This window comes from Caloenas nicobarica, chromosome 3, assembly GCF_036013445.1.
Source record: "Caloenas nicobarica isolate bCalNic1 chromosome 3, bCalNic1.hap1, whole genome shotgun sequence".
NCBI classification, from domain to species: Eukaryota; Metazoa; Chordata; class Aves; order Columbiformes; family Columbidae; genus Caloenas; species Caloenas nicobarica.
In genome coordinates, this window is record NC_088247.1 from 1,728,837 (window position 1) to 1,746,528 (window position 17,692).

Here is a 17,692-nt window from a genome sequence, read left to right on the forward strand (position 1 = left end):
CTGCAGCTGCAACGCTGGCACAAGGTGTTTAAAAAAAAAATAAAATAAAATAGAAAGATGACACCGAAGGTCACCGGCAGCCACAGCAGCTTGTCCCTCCCCGGAGATCCGACCCAACACCCTGGGGTAAAAAACACAAAACGAGGGGACGGTACCTGCTCCGGCCACGTGCAGCATCTCCCAGGAGCAGGCAGGGCCAGCGGCACAGAGCCGCAGTGCGGGGCTGAGAGCCCAGCTGCTCAAAGCCATCGTCTCCGGAGCAAACCGGGGGGTTCGGGGCACCGGGTACCGCTCTGCTCCTCGGCCAGCGGCTGCGGGATCCGGCCCAGCAGCAGCATCGCTGCGGGGAGATGCTCAGTCGAGCGAGGAGCCGGCGTTTAAATAAAGAAGGGAGTTTTTCAGCGAGCGCTGCTGAGTCACCCGGGGCGGCTCCGATGGGAACCGCGCTGGGTTTGCTCCGCCGGCGGCTGCACCGGGACGCGGGGGCGGCCGGGGACGCTGGGCATCTCGTTGAGCCCCGATGCGGGGGGTCAGGGTGGATTTTTGGGGGTCCCTTGAGCCTGAATCTCTGCCGTTTCAGCACACGAAGCGTCGCTGGTTTGCGCTAACAAGGGGGGATGCTCGGAGCTGAGCAGCATCCAGGGATGCGGGGACCCGCGCGGCGCATCACGCTCTCCTCCTGCTGGCAGCCCGCCGCTCCGAGAGCCCAGGACACGGGGTTTCTTAAAGAGAAGGTAAATCTAGGCAGGGAGAAACATGACTCAACCATCTCCGTATGGAAGGGAATAAGGTGGGAAGCTCGGGAGCAGCGTCGGCTCCCGCAGCCGCCCACGACACGTGTGTCACCTCCGTCTCGCGCCCGCCTGGGACACCCCACAGCGTTTATTTGGCTCTTCACCGTCACCCTCAGCCGTGGCAGGTCACGTCTACACCCGCTGGGGCACAAAGCGAGCCAAAGGACCTTTTCCTTTAATAATTCATCTCCGAGAAAGTCATCTAATGAAGGATAATTACATTTTTTCAGTCCCAGCGAGTGCGGGTTGCTGGCGTAACCCCCACGTAGCCACTCCGACACCAGCACGAGCCCCGAGGCTCTGAAATAAACTCATTACACGTGTTTCCAGGAGGAGGGTTCACTGGTACCAGCTGTAACTGGGGTTTTGGGACAGAATATGGCCCATTGAGAACAGGACACAGGCCCAGCTCACCTCCCAAAATGACCACGCGCTCGCCTTTCCTCATTAATCCCCTCCCGTCCCCATTTTAACGACACTCTGGCAACAAGCACGGCCGGAAAACCTTATGGCCATAGTATTCGATGCCTGGAATTTACTTAATAAGGGCATTCCAACTGATTGCAAAAAGATCTTAATTAAATCGCACAAAATCCCTTATTAAACCTAGTATCCCGTGAAGGTCACCCGCTTAACCCCAAGCAAAACCACCGTCCCGAAGGTAGCCCAGCCCTGTCCTGTCCTTCCCCGCACAGAACCAGGGACCTTTCCCTAATCTGCTTAGCAAAATCTCATTTACGCAGCCAAAGCGAGAGTCTCCTTCACATCCATCCATCCTCTGACTCCATCAGCACTTTGGCACCCGGCGGGTGAGTCCGCCCGGGGAAAATGATGAAATGTCCCTGCTATCCGTTAGAAATGTCACTGAGCAATATTCAAGTTGGCCCTGAGACGCTTTAGTCCTATTTTCCATCCACCCCGGGGTGGGCAGAGGGATGGAGCCCACGGGAAGGGGAGACCAAAACAACAGGGAAAGCAAGAAACAAGCAGAGAGAAGGGGCGGACCCGGTGCTACCAGGGATGGTGGGAACCAAGAGAGATGCCGGGGTCGCAGACCCACTTCTTCTTCTTCTTCGCTCGGGTGCTCCTCTGAGCTTCTGCCACCGACTTAAGAGGCAGGAAAACCTACATTAAAAACCCAGTTTCTGCACCAGCCAGCCTCCATTTGCCTCCCAAGGTGGCTCAAGCAGTTTGGATCAGCCCAGTGCAAAGAAAATTTGTTGGAAAAGAGCAGCCGCGAAAAGAGGGGGGACCCTGGGCGGCTGCATTAAACCTCTGCCATATTTAGTTGGGGAGGGGGCTGAATCCAGCTCGCAGCTCTGTAATTCAGAGCAATGCCCTGATGTTAATTAATAGCTGCCGACCTTCCTGAAGGGTTCGGGCTGCACGGCCGCAGCTCGTTCCCTTGTTCATTAATCGCCGCTCATCCAAGTGTCCTTCGCTACAAACCAGCATCTGCAAAGGGGTTTGATAAAAGCTGACAGCTCCTCGGTGAGCAGAGACGCTTTTGGGGACGTTGCAGAAGACCCAAACCTCCGAGGGCAGCACAAGGCAACGCTGGTCACAGGGAGACGTGTCCCTTGACGCCGGCACGAAGGGACAAGGAAATATTTTGAGGCACCGACAGCACAGGCAGAGACGCCCGGGACTGGCGAGCCAAGGCTGTCGCTGCCAGGACGTATTTCTCACGTCGCTGAGCGGGATGGACGGGAGCGTGTCAGACAGGGAAACGCTCTCCCAGACATCGCTTGGAGCCGGTGGTGCAAAGCCTTTTAGCTCAGCAATTAAATTTGCAGCTTCCCCCTGGCGCTGCTCCACGTACCGCTCTCTCTCTGCTTCCACTGACGCAGCCGGGGTGCTGAGCCCCAAATTACAGCTCTGTGCTGGGGCAGGGAACCCCTGACGGGAGCAGGTCCAGAGGCTGGATCCACACTGGTGCCACATCTCTGAATCCCACCTGGATCTGCCCAACTAATCACAGAATCATTTCGGTTGGAAAAGCCCCTCAAGGTCATCGAGTCCAACGGTTCCCCCATCCCTGGCACTGCCCCACGTCCCTGAGAACCTGCCGCAGAGATGCTCCTGATGTTTGCCCGGGGTGGGTGCGAGGTTGTCACACCCTGTGCTGCTCCTTTTCAGGATGGGCTGGTGAAGACCAACATGGAGAAGCTGACGTTTTATGCCCTTTCTGCCCCGGAGAAGCTGGATCGCATCGGTGCCTACCTCTCCGAGCGGCTCATCCGAGACGTGAGCCGGCACCGATATGGGTAAGGGCTGGGAGGCTGGTCCAGCCACCCCAGTGGCTGCACAATGATGGGACACCAGACAGCAGAAGGGGCGCAGGCAAGGGCTGGGGTGTGTGGGGTACACAGCTCCTGTGTGCTCCGCGCTGTCCTGAAGCTGTGAGCACAGCACAGAGAGACCCGAGCGCGTCCTGCCTCCGAAAGTGAGATGTGGGATCACGCAGGGATGTGCAAACTCCTTAGCATAGAGTCAATTTGGTTGGAAAAGCCCCTCAAGGTCATCGAGTCCAACCGTTACCCCAACCCCAGCACTGCCCCATGTCCTGAGAACCTCATGTCCGTCTGTCCAACCCCTCCAGGGATGGTGACTCCAGCACTGCCCTGGGCAGCCTGTTCCAATGCCCCACAGCCCTTTGGGGAAGAAATTGTTCCCCACATCCAACCTCAACCTCCCCTGGCGCAACTTGAGGCCGTTTCCTCTGGTCCTGGCGCTTGTTCCTGGGGAGCAGAGCCCGACCCCCCCTGGCTCCAAGCTCCTTTCAGGCAGGTCAGAGATCAGAAGGTCTCCCCTCAGCTCCTGTTCTCCAGCTGAACCCCCAGCTCCCTCAGCCGCTCCCATCACACTTGTGCTCCAGCCCCTCACCAGCTCCGTTCCCTTCTCTCAACTCGCTCCAGCACCTCAAGGCCTTTCTTGGCGTGAGGGGCCCAGAACTGAACAGCTCATTCCCATCTTCCCCCCCTTTCCAAACACTGACAGCTGACGTATCAAATCCAGCTTTAACAACCCCACGGCGGGACAAAAATCAGCCCAAATTCCCGCTTACACCAGCGACAGATTCTCCCCTCCATTATTTAAGCTTCCGAGCCCGCTGCTCCGGCACCGCAGCGCGTGTGCAAAGCTTCCACAGCGGCCAAATTAATTAATATTTCACAGCGGTGATTAGATTCCGGCATTAAGACCGCACCAGCCCCTTTTGCAGGCAGGGGAATCCACCCATGAAAGGCTGAGCTGGAGGTTTGCATCACGTACCTGGCACCGGTTCGAGGGGAGAAGGGGAGTTAAGCGCCTTAATGGGTGCCTGGTTTTGTTATACAACACACGGCAGAGGGAAAGCTGAGGGGGGAAAAAAGCTTAAACAGCAGGAAATTCACTCAAACTCTGGCCTCGATGCGAGATGTTCACCAGTTTTCGCCTGGCTGGTCCAGATCACGTAGGTGGAGAAGCTCTGATGGAGGCTGAGGGTCCACCCAACATCAGGACCAGCCTCCGAAAGCTGCTTAATTAAGAGAAGAACCTTAATTAAGGCTCGTTTTGCGAGCCCAAAGCTTTGCCCCACGCAGCGCAGAGCCGGATGCGACAGAACAGCCAAAGACACGGGAGGGTTTGCAAGTTTGAAAGGTTTTTAGAGGAAAAAAGAAACAACAAGCAAACCCCCCACTCTGTTTCGCATGGTCAACACAAAACACAATAAGGGCCTTTGTGAGATGCTGACCACGCACGTTTCTGCGGTTTCCTTTTTCCCCAAGAAGCGCTACATCAAAGCCCACAGCCAGTTCTAACTTTGGCAAAAAACGTGAGCAAAACCCCTCATTTAAAGAGAGACAGAATTGTGATGGGACCAGCCACAGCCACACTTTCTCTCCAGCCTTCCTTCTTTTCTCTTTTCCCTTTTCTCCTTTCCCTTTTCCCTCTTCCCTTCTCCTTTCTTTTTGCCTCTTCTCCCTTCTCCCTTCTTTTTGCCTCTTCTCCCGTCTCCCTTCTCCCTTTTGCTTTCTTTTTGCCTCTTCTTTTTGCCTCTCCTCCGTTCCCCCTTTTCCTTTCTTTTTGCCTCTCCTCTTTTCCCTTCCCCCTTTTCCTTTCTTTTTCCCTCTTCTCTTTTCCCTTCTCCCTTCCCCCTTCTCTTCCCTTCTCTCTTTTCCCTTTTCTCTTTTCCTTTCCCTTCTCTTTTCCTTTCCTTTCTTCTCTCTTTTCTCTTGATTTTCTTCTTTAGCAAACATAACTGACCTCCAGCCACCATCACAACGGTCTCTCTTTGGGCTTTCCATCAATCAGGGGTGAAGTGCTGGGCATTGCTAGGTTTGGACCGGCAAAAATGAAGGAAAGTGCATTGATATATCTCTTGAAAAACCTGCAGGGCATCTCTTTGCCGCTGCCTGCTTTGGACAGAAGGATCCTGTTTGTGGCAGGTATTGCAAATTCAGTCGCAGTTTGCGGTCCTTACCCAGCATCTGTAAACCTCTTCAAAGCATCGGATTTTTGCTCTCATTCAACTTTCTTATCCAAACCTTCGGGTCTGAGGTTGATCAGTAATTCTTGACCCTGGGAGTTTGGTGGTTTGGAGTGTCTGTGGCAGGGGAACATCTCCAATCCCCACGGCAGAGCTACGGCTGGGAGCGAAACACCTCTGGAAATGCATTTTCTTGTGCAATTACTGATTGCACAAGCAATTACCAGAGGCCTTAAGCACTCGGGCTTGATGAGTTTCGAGGTGAGCAATGTCAGCTCCTGGTCTGGCACCGTCTCTGCCAGGAAGAGGAGTCCCCATCTTCACTTTAGGGGTCAAATCCTGCCCGGACACGGCAATGCAGCAGTAAAAAAGCCCTGGACTTGGCTGTAGTCATCGGGGTTTAACACAAACCCTTATGAGAGCCACGACCAAGCAGCTCAGAAAAGCCCACGGCGCTGCCGGCACCACAAACAGCCCCTTTTCCTCTACGAGCATTGAATTAATTTGCAGATCATTTAGTTAAAACGTATAGAAGTGGGGGGGGGGGAAAAATGCAAAGGAAAAAAAAGCGCTTAATTGCATTTCACATTCCCCTGCTGAGCCATCCAGTCCCACCAAGAGCTATTTATTTAGCACAAAACCCATCCGCTCGCGCGGCTGCTGGCTGTGGCTCGGTGGCACGTGGGCAGCTCGTGGGGACCTCGCTGGCACCCACCGCCAACAACGCCTCCTCCCCAGAAAAACCTCATTTCCCCTCTTCCAGCTGCCACCGAAAAGAAAAATGAAAAAAAAAAAAAAAAAAGGGGGAACCTTCTTTCTCTATTTCCAGCTTTGCTGGTGTGGGAGGAGACAGCTCATGCTGGCAACCAGAAAGCAAAGCGAGGGAACGTGGAGGAAATAAACTGCGATGAGCCGGGCGGTCGAGATTCGGTTTGTTGGCTGACACACGCGGCCGCCCCAGTAAAAGTGGGGGGGGGACTGGAAAGGAAATCCCGCTGGGAACCCCCCATGGAAGGGTTAACCCCATCCCGCAGCTCCCTGCTCCCCTTACGTCCCCGTTCCTGGAGCGCCGTCAGCCCAAGGAGCTCATTCTGCCTTTCGTAGATGTTTCTGAATTAAAGCCCAGGCTCCTGGAGGCAGGAGTGAAGCAGGAAGTTTTTGGGGGTTGGGAACAAAAAGCACTGGGCTTTTCCCACAGCCAAGGCCACTGCACAGCCCCAAGCAGGGGGGAAACACGTTATTTTGCCAGCCAAAGCCCAGCTCTGGTGTGAAATCCCCCGTGGAGCAGCTAATCCCTAAGCCAGGCTTAGGACAGTGAGCTCCGACTGGAGACGGGGACACCAGCCCGATGGTTCGGCTCACAAACCTGCGCTTTGCACGAAACCAGCCATCCTTGATAGGACAAGGGGTGATGGTTTTGAACTCAAGGAAGGAGATTCAGGCCGGACATGAGGAAGAAATTGTTTGTGCTGAGGGTGGTGAGAGCCTGGCCCAGGTTGGCCAGAGAGGTGGTGGCTGAACCATCCCTGGAGACATCCCAGGCCAGGCTGGACGGGGCTCTGAGCAACCTGAGCTGGTGCAGATGTCCCTGCTCATGGCAGGGGGGGCACTGGGGGGGCTTTAACGGTCCCTTCCCACCCAAACTACGAGATGATTCTATGATCCAGGCTGGCACAGCCACGGTTGAAGCTCAGCTCTCGCGTTTTGACCCGTGATGCAAAAAGAAATGGAATCGGGGCTGAAAACGGGCGCAGATACACAGCGGGGCCCCACGCCACGATCTCCCACCTCTCACACACAAACACCGGCCCAGCACAAGGTGCCAGTGCTGGATGAGGGGGGATGCGAAGGGTGGCCCGTGTCCCCCTCCCAGGGAGGCAGCAGGTCCCCCCATAACGGAGCAAGTGTTCTGCACCACTTCATCCTGTCCACAGAGAAAAAAACCCAAACCATCGCCAGACATCCACCGAATCCTTCTCCCAGGCCAAGAGATGGTTAAAAAAGAGATTAAAAAGATGCTGATAATCCTGTGCGTTTCTAATGCACCTTTCATCCCAAGTATCCCACAGAGCTTTCCAGCTCCTGGACGCTTTCCAGGGCCACAAGCCGCAGCGATGCTCAGCCCCGAGCGCCACCGTGGAAGGGACCAGCCTGGCTTTGTCTTCAAAGTCACATTCAGGTCCCCAGAGACGCTCTGTCCTTCCTCACCCTGAGGAAACGCCGGGTATTTTGGAGCAGGGGCTTCCCCAGAATGTAAGCTGGGGGTAAGAGGAGCCGCAGCCCCATGTGGCGTTGCCATTCGGGATCCAGGGGACAACCAGAGCACGTCACACCCCTCGGGACAGGTTGTTAAAGTGACATCGGGGGGGCTGGTGGGGGTTTTGGGTACTCAGCTCTCCCCCAGGTTTGCAGAGGGTTTGGGGTCCCCTGCAGCTCCCCAGCAGAGGATTATTAAATGCTCCAGGGTGCTGCAAATTGCTCGGATGGCGACAACAGCTCCCTGCTTGCCAGCGGCACAAATTGCCAAAAAAAACCCCAAAATTCAGCCCAAACACCAACACGGATGCAAAAGCCCTGAGCGAGGGGGGAACTGGGCACTGTCGGGAGGATTTGGGCATCGGGGATGTGTGTCCTGCAACGCGAGCATCGCTGCCATCCCACGCCAGACAGACGGGTCCTGCGGTGGGAGCGGGCGAGGGAACCCTGGCATGGGGGGGGCTGCAGAGGGACCGCGTCCCCGGGGACACGAAGCATCGTCACCGAGCCAAGGAGGGGAGGGAAGCATCCCCCTCGTTTAGCGGGTGGAAAAATACCAGCTGGGAGACCTGAATGACTCAACGGAGGCCACGGAGGAGTCAGCACCGGGAGGAGAGGAACGGAACGGTGTGTCCTGCCTCGGATACCCCCCCGTGGGTAACACCCCCTCCCCAAGCCCCCCAGCTCCCCTCCCTTCCCGCAGGAGGCACGTGCTGCATCCCGACACATCTCAGGACCTCCCCACGTATGCACCCCATTGTACCCCAAAACAAGCACCCCATCACCTGTTGGGGGTCCAGCACCCTGCCCACCCACCTCACCCTGCCAAAATCACTCACCCCCGGCACCGCAGCTCCTCGCAGAGAGGGGGCTCAACCGAGAGCCCCAAAACAACCCCGCAGCCCTCGGGGGGGGCTGGGACCCCCCCAGGAAGGGCAGCGGTCGGCGGGTCCCTCCTCCGTGGTGCTGGCCCTGCGCTGACAGCACAGGGAAGGATGCTCGGGCGGCGGCTGGTGAGGATTTAAGAGCCACCCGGCCACCCCCCACCCCTTCCCAAAAGCTCCCAGCGGCTTAGCATGGCCCGCTGCCCCGGGGGGGGCACCAGCTGCTCCACCAGCTGCTCCCCATTACGCACACGGCATCACCCCGCCGGGGATGTGGGACCCCATATGTCCACCCTGCACAGAGGGGTGACAACGGGGGGGTCAACGGAGGGGGGGGGAACGGCAATCCCCCAAACACCCCGGGGTGCACCAGCCTATGTGGGGCTGCCCCACGCCAAGGACCAGGCAGCTCCCCGGTATGGCGGGGGGGTGGTTGCATATAGGACTAAGATCCCCCCTGATCTGATGGGGGGGTGACACTTTTCCCCCAAATAACCAGGTGGAGCTGAAGAGCCCTATATAGCTCCCAAAGCTTCCCCACCCCAAGGACTGGGTGAGCCCCCACCAGTACGGGGGGCACTGGTCCTATAGAGGAGCAAGGTCCCCCCTGCCCTGGGGAGCAGGTGACCCCAGGAACCCCAGCTCGGGGGGGACGGTTAACGGCCCATGGTCCCCCAGGGAGGGGGCAATGTCTCTTCATAGGACCATGGCGTGTGTCCCAGCCCCAAAGAGGGGGCACCCTCCAGAAACTGGGGGGGATGCACAGCCTTGTAAATGAGCAAGGTCTCCCCAAAACCCAAAGAGGGGGTGACATCCCCAGTAACCACGGAGATGCACAGCTCTATATAGGACAAATGTTCCCTCCCAAACCCAAAGAGGGGTCACCCCCAGTAACTAGGGGGACGCACAGCCCTGTAAATAACCAAAGTCCCTCCCAAATGATGTTGATCCCCCCATACCCAAAGAGGGGTCACCCCAGTAACCAGAGAGATGCACAGCTCTATAAAGGACCGAGGTCCCCCAAAAACCCAAGGAGGGGGTGACCCCCCCCCCCAGTAACTTAGAGGGTGTGCTGCCCTGCACAATACCAAGGTCCCCCCACCCGCAACGCGAGGTAACCCCCCTGCAAATGGGGGGTGCACAGCTCTTCATAGGACGGAGGTCCCCCCCACCCCAAAGCGGGGATACCCCCCAGTAACTGTGCGGTGCACCGCCCTACAAACACCGAGGTTCCCACTAACCAGGCCCCGGGGGATGCAGCCCCAAGTCCCCGGGAAGCGGGAGCGGGGGGCGCGCACGACCCCGAACCAACACGGGCACCGGTACCGGTACCGGTACCGACAGCGGGCTCGGCCCCGCGGGCACTCACCGTACATGGCGCTGCCGCCCGGCGTGGCCCGGCCCGGCTCGGTGCGGCTGCAGGCGACGCTGCCCGCCCCGGCTCTGCCCCCTCCCCGAGCGGCACCGGGGGCGGCACCGGGGGGCGGCACCGGGGGGCGGCACCGGGGGCGGCACCGGGGGCGGCACCGGGGGCGGCACCGCGGCCGCGGCTCCTCCCGCCCGCGCGGCCGCAGCGCCCCGCCCGGCCCCCCCGGGACGGTTCGGGGGGAACTGAGGACCCGGGACCCGCTGCCCCACAGCCGGGAGCAGCGCGGCATCCAGCACGGTGCAGCCCCCCCGCCCCACGCCGCACCGCACGGCACCCACCCCCCCGGCACCAACCCCCCGGCACCCACCCCCCCTGCACCCCACAGTACCCACCCCCCCTGCACCCCATGCACCCACCCCCCTGCACCCCACAGTACCCACCCCCCCTGCACCCCATGCACCCACCCACCTGCACCCCACAGCACCCACCCCCCTGCACCCCATGCACCCATCCACCTGCACCCCACAGCACCCACCCCCCTGCACCCCATGCACCCACCCCTCTGCACCCCAGGACACCCACCCCCCACAGCACCCACCGCCTGCACTCACGGCACCCACCCCCTGAACCCCACAGTACCCACCCCCCCTGCACCCCACAGCACCCACCCCCCCTGCACCCCATGCACCCATCCACCTGCACACCACAGTACCCACCCCCCACAGCACCCACCTCCTGCACCCCACGGCACCCACCCCCCCCTGCACCCCACGGCACCCACCCCCCCCTGCACCCCACAGCACCCACCACCTGCAAGCCCACAGCACCCAACCCCTGCACCCCACAGCACCCACCCTGTGCACCCCACAACACCCAACCCCTGCACCCCACAGCACCCACCCTGTGCACCCCACAGCACCCACCACCTGCAAGCCCACAGCACCCAACCCCTGCACCCCACAGCACCCACCCTGTGCACCCCACAGCACCCAACCCCTGCACCCCACGGCACCCACCCTGTGCACCCCACAGCACCCACCACCTGCAAGCCCACAGCACCCAACCCCTGCACCCCACAGCACCCACCCTGTGCACCCCACAGCACCCAACCCCTGCACCCCACGGCACCCACCCCCCGCTGCACCCCATAGCACCCACCCTGTGCACCCCACAGCACCCACCCCTCTCTTTATCCACTCTGCACACCCCACAGCACCCCCAAACTGCACCCTGGGGCTTCACCCCACACCTGGCAGCACAAGCCCCAGTGGCAGCAGCTCTACCCTGCACATTTGGGCTGTGCCAGCGAGCCAGGACCCCCCCGCGCCCCCCAAACACACCGGTGAGCCCCTGAGCATCCTTCCCCAGCAGGTCAGCCGGCCCCGAGCCCCATTTGGGGACCCCGAACCCCAGCAGAGAGGTTTCCTTCCAGAGCTTGGTCACCCTTTGCATCGCTCATCCTGAAAATAAGCACTCGGGGGTGTTAAATCCCCCCACTTTCCCCATGCCGGGGAGACCCTGTGTGTGCTCCCCCCATCCCGCTGCCAGCCCCACGGAGCACCCGCCCTGGCATCTGTGGCCACCCGAGTGGCAACCGTGGCCTTTCCCCGCACCGGCCGCTGCCAGCCTGGCCAAGTGGGAGCTGCGCCGGGCTCCCGAAATACGGATGCTGCAGAGGCCCAGGTCAGCTCAGCTGCTTCTAGAAAGTTCTGGAGAGTGAGACGGGGAGGCTCAGACTGCCCTGGAGAGACAGGGATGGCAGGGAAGGGGCTGAGAGCATTTGGAGGGGGTGAGGAATAAGGAAAATACCTCCCCGAGGTGCCTTAGCAGCACTGAAGCGATACAGCAACGCCAAAGGGGAAACTGAGGCAGGGACGGCCCGCGCACCACGACACTGCACGGCACAACACAGCGTGGCACTGCAGAGGACTACGCAGCAACGCCCGGCACGGCACGGCACGGCACAGCACCACCTTTTCTCCTTTACATTTACGTTTTCCCCACCGTTTGGACCCATTCTGCCTATTTTCCCAGCTCCCTTTTTGCCAGAGCCTCTTGTGCCACAGCCACAACATGTGAGCCCGAGCCCTCCCCGTGCCAGACCCTGTCACGAGCACAAGTGACCCCCCATTTGGGGACAAGGACAAGGCTGGAGGTGACAGGGCTGAGGAGGGACAGGGGGCACAGGAGGTGCTGGCACCGGGCTGCCGCAAATCTCCCCCTCCCTGAGCTTTTTGCTGCAAAGCCCCCCGGGTTGGATCATCTAATTAGGCAATAGCTGGTGCCTCATGATCCTCCTCACAGGGAAATTATGTTTTAATTAAAACATTTCGGGAGTTCGTCTGTGTTGCCAGTTCCCCGGGTGATGGAGCAGCCACACGAATTGCCGCGTTCCCAGGGGACCGGAGGGTTTTGCCGGGGGACACGGCAGCAGGGACAGGCCAAGGGACAGAGCTCCTGAGTGTCCCTGGTCAGGCCCAGCCCCAGAATCAGGCACAAAGTCCTTTTTATTGTGAATTAAAAAGCCTCAGAGTAAAACCTGATGATGAAGGAAGAGCCTGAAGCAGACGTGGCCAATCCCCCCAGCCCGGGAACCCTCGTCCCTTTGCTCATGGGGATTTGCGAGGCCACCAGCCAAGGGACACGGCGGCCAAGGAAACAAGTCCCCACAAGCCTCGAGTCCCCCCCAGTCCACACCCAAAACACATAGGGCTGGTTCAAACCCCTCGAAAGTCATTGCCACTGGAAAAGACCGGCAGAATCTCTGCCCTCGGGATGGACACGAGCAACCTGAGCAAGCTGCTCTGGGTGCAGGTGTCCCTGCTCACGGCAGGGGTGGCACTGGATGAGCTTTGAAGGTCCCCTTCAACCCAAACCCTTCTGTGATTCTACAACCCCTGCCCAAGGCCAGGTTGGATCCATGGAGGTTGGGGGTGGGGGGCAAGACAAGGGCTGAGAAGAATCAAACCGTGCCTGCTGCCAGCACTGCTCCTCAGCCCCCACCTGTCCTTGTCACAACGGGGACCCCAACGTGCTCCAGCCTTGCCTAGAGGGACACAAGCGTGTGTCTTGGGCGCAGCACAGTCCCCTTACCTCTCCAGCAGATAAAGGGCGGGACGCCAAATCACTCGGGGCAAGGGATGCTCTCGGGACACGTGGCCGTGGACCTGCCTGGGGCTCAGAAACGCTGTGCAGAGATCGGCATAGAATCATAGATTCATAGAACCGGAGGATCATTTTGGTTGGAAAAAGCCCTCAAGATCACGGATTCCAACCGTTACCCCAAACAAGGTGGGCTGTGGTGGGGAGCTGGGCTGCGGTCACGTCCTCATCTCCAGCCCTCGGGGATCCTTGTGGTCCCAGCTTGTGCCCAAGCTCTTGAGCTCCAGCTGCAGCAAGGGAAATGTTGTTAAGTTGTAGGGAAGAGTTTCTAAGAGCCAGATCTGTGTGTGAGGAGCACTGGAAGCTGCATTTCATTGAATCACAGAATCATCTTGGTTGGAAAAGCCCCTCGAGATCGTTGAGTCCAACCGTTACCCCAACCCCAGCACTGCCCCATGTCCCTGAGAACCTCATCTCCGTCTGTCCAACCCCTCCAGGGATGGTGACTCCACCACTGCCCTGGGCAGCCTGTTCCAATGCCCCACAGCCCTTTGGGGAAGAAATTGTTCCCCACATCCAACCTCAACCTCCCCTGGCGCAACTTGAGGCCGTTTCCTCTGGTCCTGGCGCTTGTTCCTGGGGAGCAGAGCCCGACCCCCCTGGCTCCAAGCTCCTTTCAGGCAGGTCAGAGATCAGAAGGTCTCCCCTCAGCTCCTGTTCTCCAGCTGAACCCCCAGCTCCCTCAGCCGCTCCCATCACCCTTGTGCTCCAGCCCCTTCCCCAGCTCCGTTCCCATCTCCCAACTCGCTCCAGCACCTCAAGGTCTGCCTTGCATCCTTCTCCCCATCCCCCTTCCCCGCATCCCCCCTCTCTCCCGCAGCTGTTTCCATGGCCACGGAGCTGCTGCAGTAACCACAGCGGGGTCTCCGGCGCTGAGCCACAGATCCTTTCCTGGCCATCACGTACCCAGGGCAGAGCCAGACCCCCGGTCCAGACCCCCATGGCTGTTCCCACACACCAGCACTTGGCCTCGGGGCGTTTGCACCGGTTCTCGCACACCCGCACCCATTCTGGCACCAACACCCGCCACGTCACTCGCACGACACCCAAGGACGGGCTCTTCCCGTGCCCCGATGGTTCCCACGTGCGATGTGCCACCTCTCACACATCCCCGCATCGCTTTTTGCGCGAGGGTCCGATTCTTGCACACGCGTGGCACAGGAGGGACAGGGGAGACACCGTCACAGTGCAGGGTGATGCTGCCCACACATGGAGCGCTCACAGCCAACGGAGCGGGATCTTTGCCAAAAAGCCGAGCGCTGCCCTCCCTCCAGCTGCGAGGGGAGCACCCGTGGGGGTCTCTGCTGGGAGCACTGGTGTGAGATGGCTACAGGACCATCCCCAGCCCCTCTAGACATTCCCAGTTATTCTGTCCCAACACGAAGTCTGGGGACAGCGCGGTGCCCTGCACCACCTCACCAACACCCTGGCTCCTGGGTGGGGAAACTGAGGCACGCTCTGCCTCTCACGCCCAAACACCACCGGCTCTTTCCCCAAGCCCAGCGAAGCTGTGCAGGCCACAGGGACACTCAGGGGATAGAGATAAATTGTTTATCCTTAAGGCTGCTGGGCTGGTGTCTGTTGCCGTATCCCGAACGGATAAGTCGGCAGGGCTGCTGTGAGCCCTTACGCTGCCCAAACTCGGTGGAGAAGTTGGCACGATGCTGTTTCCCTCATCCTCCTCTCCAGGCACAGAGGGGTTTTGTACCTCCCAACCCAGAGAAAACCCCACAGAAGGCTTTATATCTGGTACCAAAACTAAGAGAAAAAAAAAAACCAACAACACCCAAACAAACCACTACCTTCTTTCTTTCTCCTTTTTTCCAAACAAACTAAAGGAGACACTTGGCCCAGGATGAAATTCCCCCCAAAAAAAAACCCCAACCTCTTCTCTTCCACGCAGCTGGGATGGGGGCAGGACAGCACGGGTCTCCTGCATGGCAGTGGGAATTACAAGCCCATTTTCACGCTGTTGCTGAGCAGGTGGGATCCCTCCTGGCTTGAGAAGGGGGACGGTGCCCTGGGCCAAGGTGGGGGGCTGCCCAGAGGTGTCCCCAGCAGCATCTCAAGCAGGAAGGGCTGAATTCAGCTGCCAGACAGATTTGTAAGAAACAATAACACCCCTAAGACCAGGAGTGTTTGTACACAGATGCACAGGACCAGCGGAGCAAGGGTTAAAGGAATCAGCATAAATTGGCACAGAGACATGTGCCTGGTTTCATCAAGAGGCCAGAGAGCGGGAAGACGGAGAACAAACCCAAGATAACAAAGAAGAACAGAGCTAAAGATAAGGTGACATGAAGATGAAGAGCAGAGCTGGCATCATAAACCACCCGGAGGGACGGATAATGGCAGGACTATTTAGGCAAAGATTTATGAGACCAGATAATGAGGCAGAAGATCCCAAACAGCCCATAACAGACCTGTCAAAATGCAGCTTCTTGTTGCCAGTCTGGAGCAAGCCACGAGAGATATTGAGGACACAACCGCCAGCATCCCCAATTTGGGGACACACCGGTGACACCCACCGCACCCGCAGCACCCACTTCTGCCACCCCCCCCTTCCAAACTGGGCCCCTCGCCAGCCAGACACACGGTCCCAGCAGGACATGGTGGGGGGTCACAGGATCCCTCAGCTCTGAACATCTCAGCCAAGGACACCCCATCCCACATCCGTCTCTATCAAGTCCCCAGAGATGCTCAAACCCTGTGGGTCCTGCCTGGGGATCTCCTCGCCCAGAGGTGGCTGTGACCCCCCCCGGGAAGGAGACCTCAAAACCCATGTGTCCCCTCCTCGTACCTCGTCTCCGCAGCATGATGGAAAAGTTCCTCTTCTTGACGGGATCTTGCTGGCCTGCAAGGAGCAAACAAGGACATCATTTACAACCAGGGTCCCCGTGGTTGACCCTGCCCCACACAGGGGTGGGTCCCTCTACTCAGACCCCATGGGCTGTGTCCTGGGGAGCCATGGGGACAGTGCCAGCTCTGGTGTCACCTAAGGCCACCTGCCTCAGCAACATCCTCCCCTCAAGAACTTGTTTTATGAGTGGTCCATCCTTGAGGAGATCCTGTTTCCTCCACTAAGAACTGATTCAATGTCAACCCCCGCAACTCCTAACCAAGATGAAACCAATATTTTCTATCTAACCCGCCCAGAAGGCTGTGAGCTGCATCCCACCAACTGGGACATTCCCATCCTGGCCTAATTAATTCCTGCAGGGACCCAGATGAAGCAAGAGTGTGTTGCCTTGACAGGGGCAAACACCCCACTATGGCCATGCAGCAGGTCATGTTGGGGAAGGAGATCATAGAATCATTGAATCATAGGATGGTTTGGGTGGGAAGGGACCTTCAAAGCCCATCCAGTGCCCCCCTGCCACGAGCAGGGACATCTGCACCAGCTCAGGTTGCTCAGAGCCCCGTCCAGCCTGGCCTGGGATGTCTCCAGGGATGGTTCAGCCACCACCTCTCTGGCCAACCTGGGACAGGCTCTCACCACCCTTCATTAGAAACAATTTTTTCCTCATGTCTGGCCTGAATCTCCCTCCTTTAGTTTAAAACCATCACCTCTCATCCTATTGCAACTGGCTCTGCTCAAAAGTCTGTCCCCATCTTTCTTATGGGCCCCTTTTAAGTCTGGAAAGGCCGCACTAAGGTCTCCCCGAAGCTTCTGTTCTCCAGCTGAACCCCCCAGCTCTCTCAGCCTGTCCTCCCAGCAGAGCTGTTCCAGCCTCGGGTCATTTCTGGGGCTGCTCTGGCCCCTCTCCAGCAGGTCCATGTGTGTCCTGTGCTGAGGACCCCAGAGCTGGACCAGCACTGCAGAGGGGTCTCACTGGAGTGGAGCAGAGGGGCAGGATCCCCCCAAAACCTGCTGGCCAATCGCTTTGCCTTATTAGGTTGGTGCAAAAGTAACTGCAGTTTCAGATCATTAATTTTAAATCATTATAACCAGGCTCAAACGCATCTTCATTAATCAAAATCAGAACCATTACAATCGACACATTTTTGCCAATGAGAAATAAGTTTGTTTATTCCTGTAGCATAAAAATCCATGCTTGGGGATTCAACAAACACTTTGAAAGCATTTTCTGCATCCTGCTGGTTGTGGAAGCGTTTTCCCTGCAAAAAGTTGTCGAGATGCTTGAAGAAGTGGCGGTCGCTTGGCGAGAGGTCAGGTGAATGTGGCGGACGAGGCAAAACTTCGTAGCCAAATTCGTTCAACTTTTGCAGCGTTTGTCGTGCGACGTGCGGTCGGGCGTCGTCGTGGAGAAGAATTGGGCCCTTTCTGGTGACCGATGCTGCTGCGGGCATTGCGGTTCTGGTGCATCCCACCGATTTGCCGAGCAGACTGCTCAGATGTGGCCGTTTTGCTGGGATTCAGAAAGCTGCAGTGGATCAGATCGGGAGCAGAGCATCAAACCGTGACCTTTTGTTGGTGCAAGTTTGGCTTTGGGAAGTGCTTTGGAGGTTCTTCTTGGCCCAACCACTGAGCCGGTCGTCGCTGGTTGATTTATAAAATCCACTTTTCATTGCACGTCACAATCCAATCCAGAAATGGTTCATTGTTGCATAGAATAAGAGAAGACAACGCTTCAAAACGATGATTTCTTTGATTTTCGGTCAGCTCATGAGGCACCCACTTACTGAGCTTCTTCACCTTTCCGATTTGCTTCAAATGCCAAACGACAATAGGATGGTCGACGTTGAGTCTTCAGCAGCTTCTCGTGTAGCTGTAAGAGGATCAGCTTCGATGGAT

The 17,692-nt window shown here is 58.2% G+C and overlaps 1 protein-coding gene across 1 annotated transcript in view; it reads right to left on the reverse strand.

Annotated features, from left to right (window-relative positions):
* Positions 1-9,844, reverse strand: part of EFR3B (EFR3 homolog B) — a 40,513-nt gene extending 30,669 nt beyond the window's left edge. The window contains exon 1 of the mRNA XM_065631572.1: positions 9,775-9,844. Coding sequence (XP_065487644.1) covers positions 9,775-9,781 — 7 coding nt within the window. The 5' untranslated portion in view covers positions 9,782-9,844. The remainder of the gene's footprint in view (positions 1-9,774) is intronic.
* Between the last annotated feature and the right edge of the window lie 7,848 nt (positions 9,845-17,692).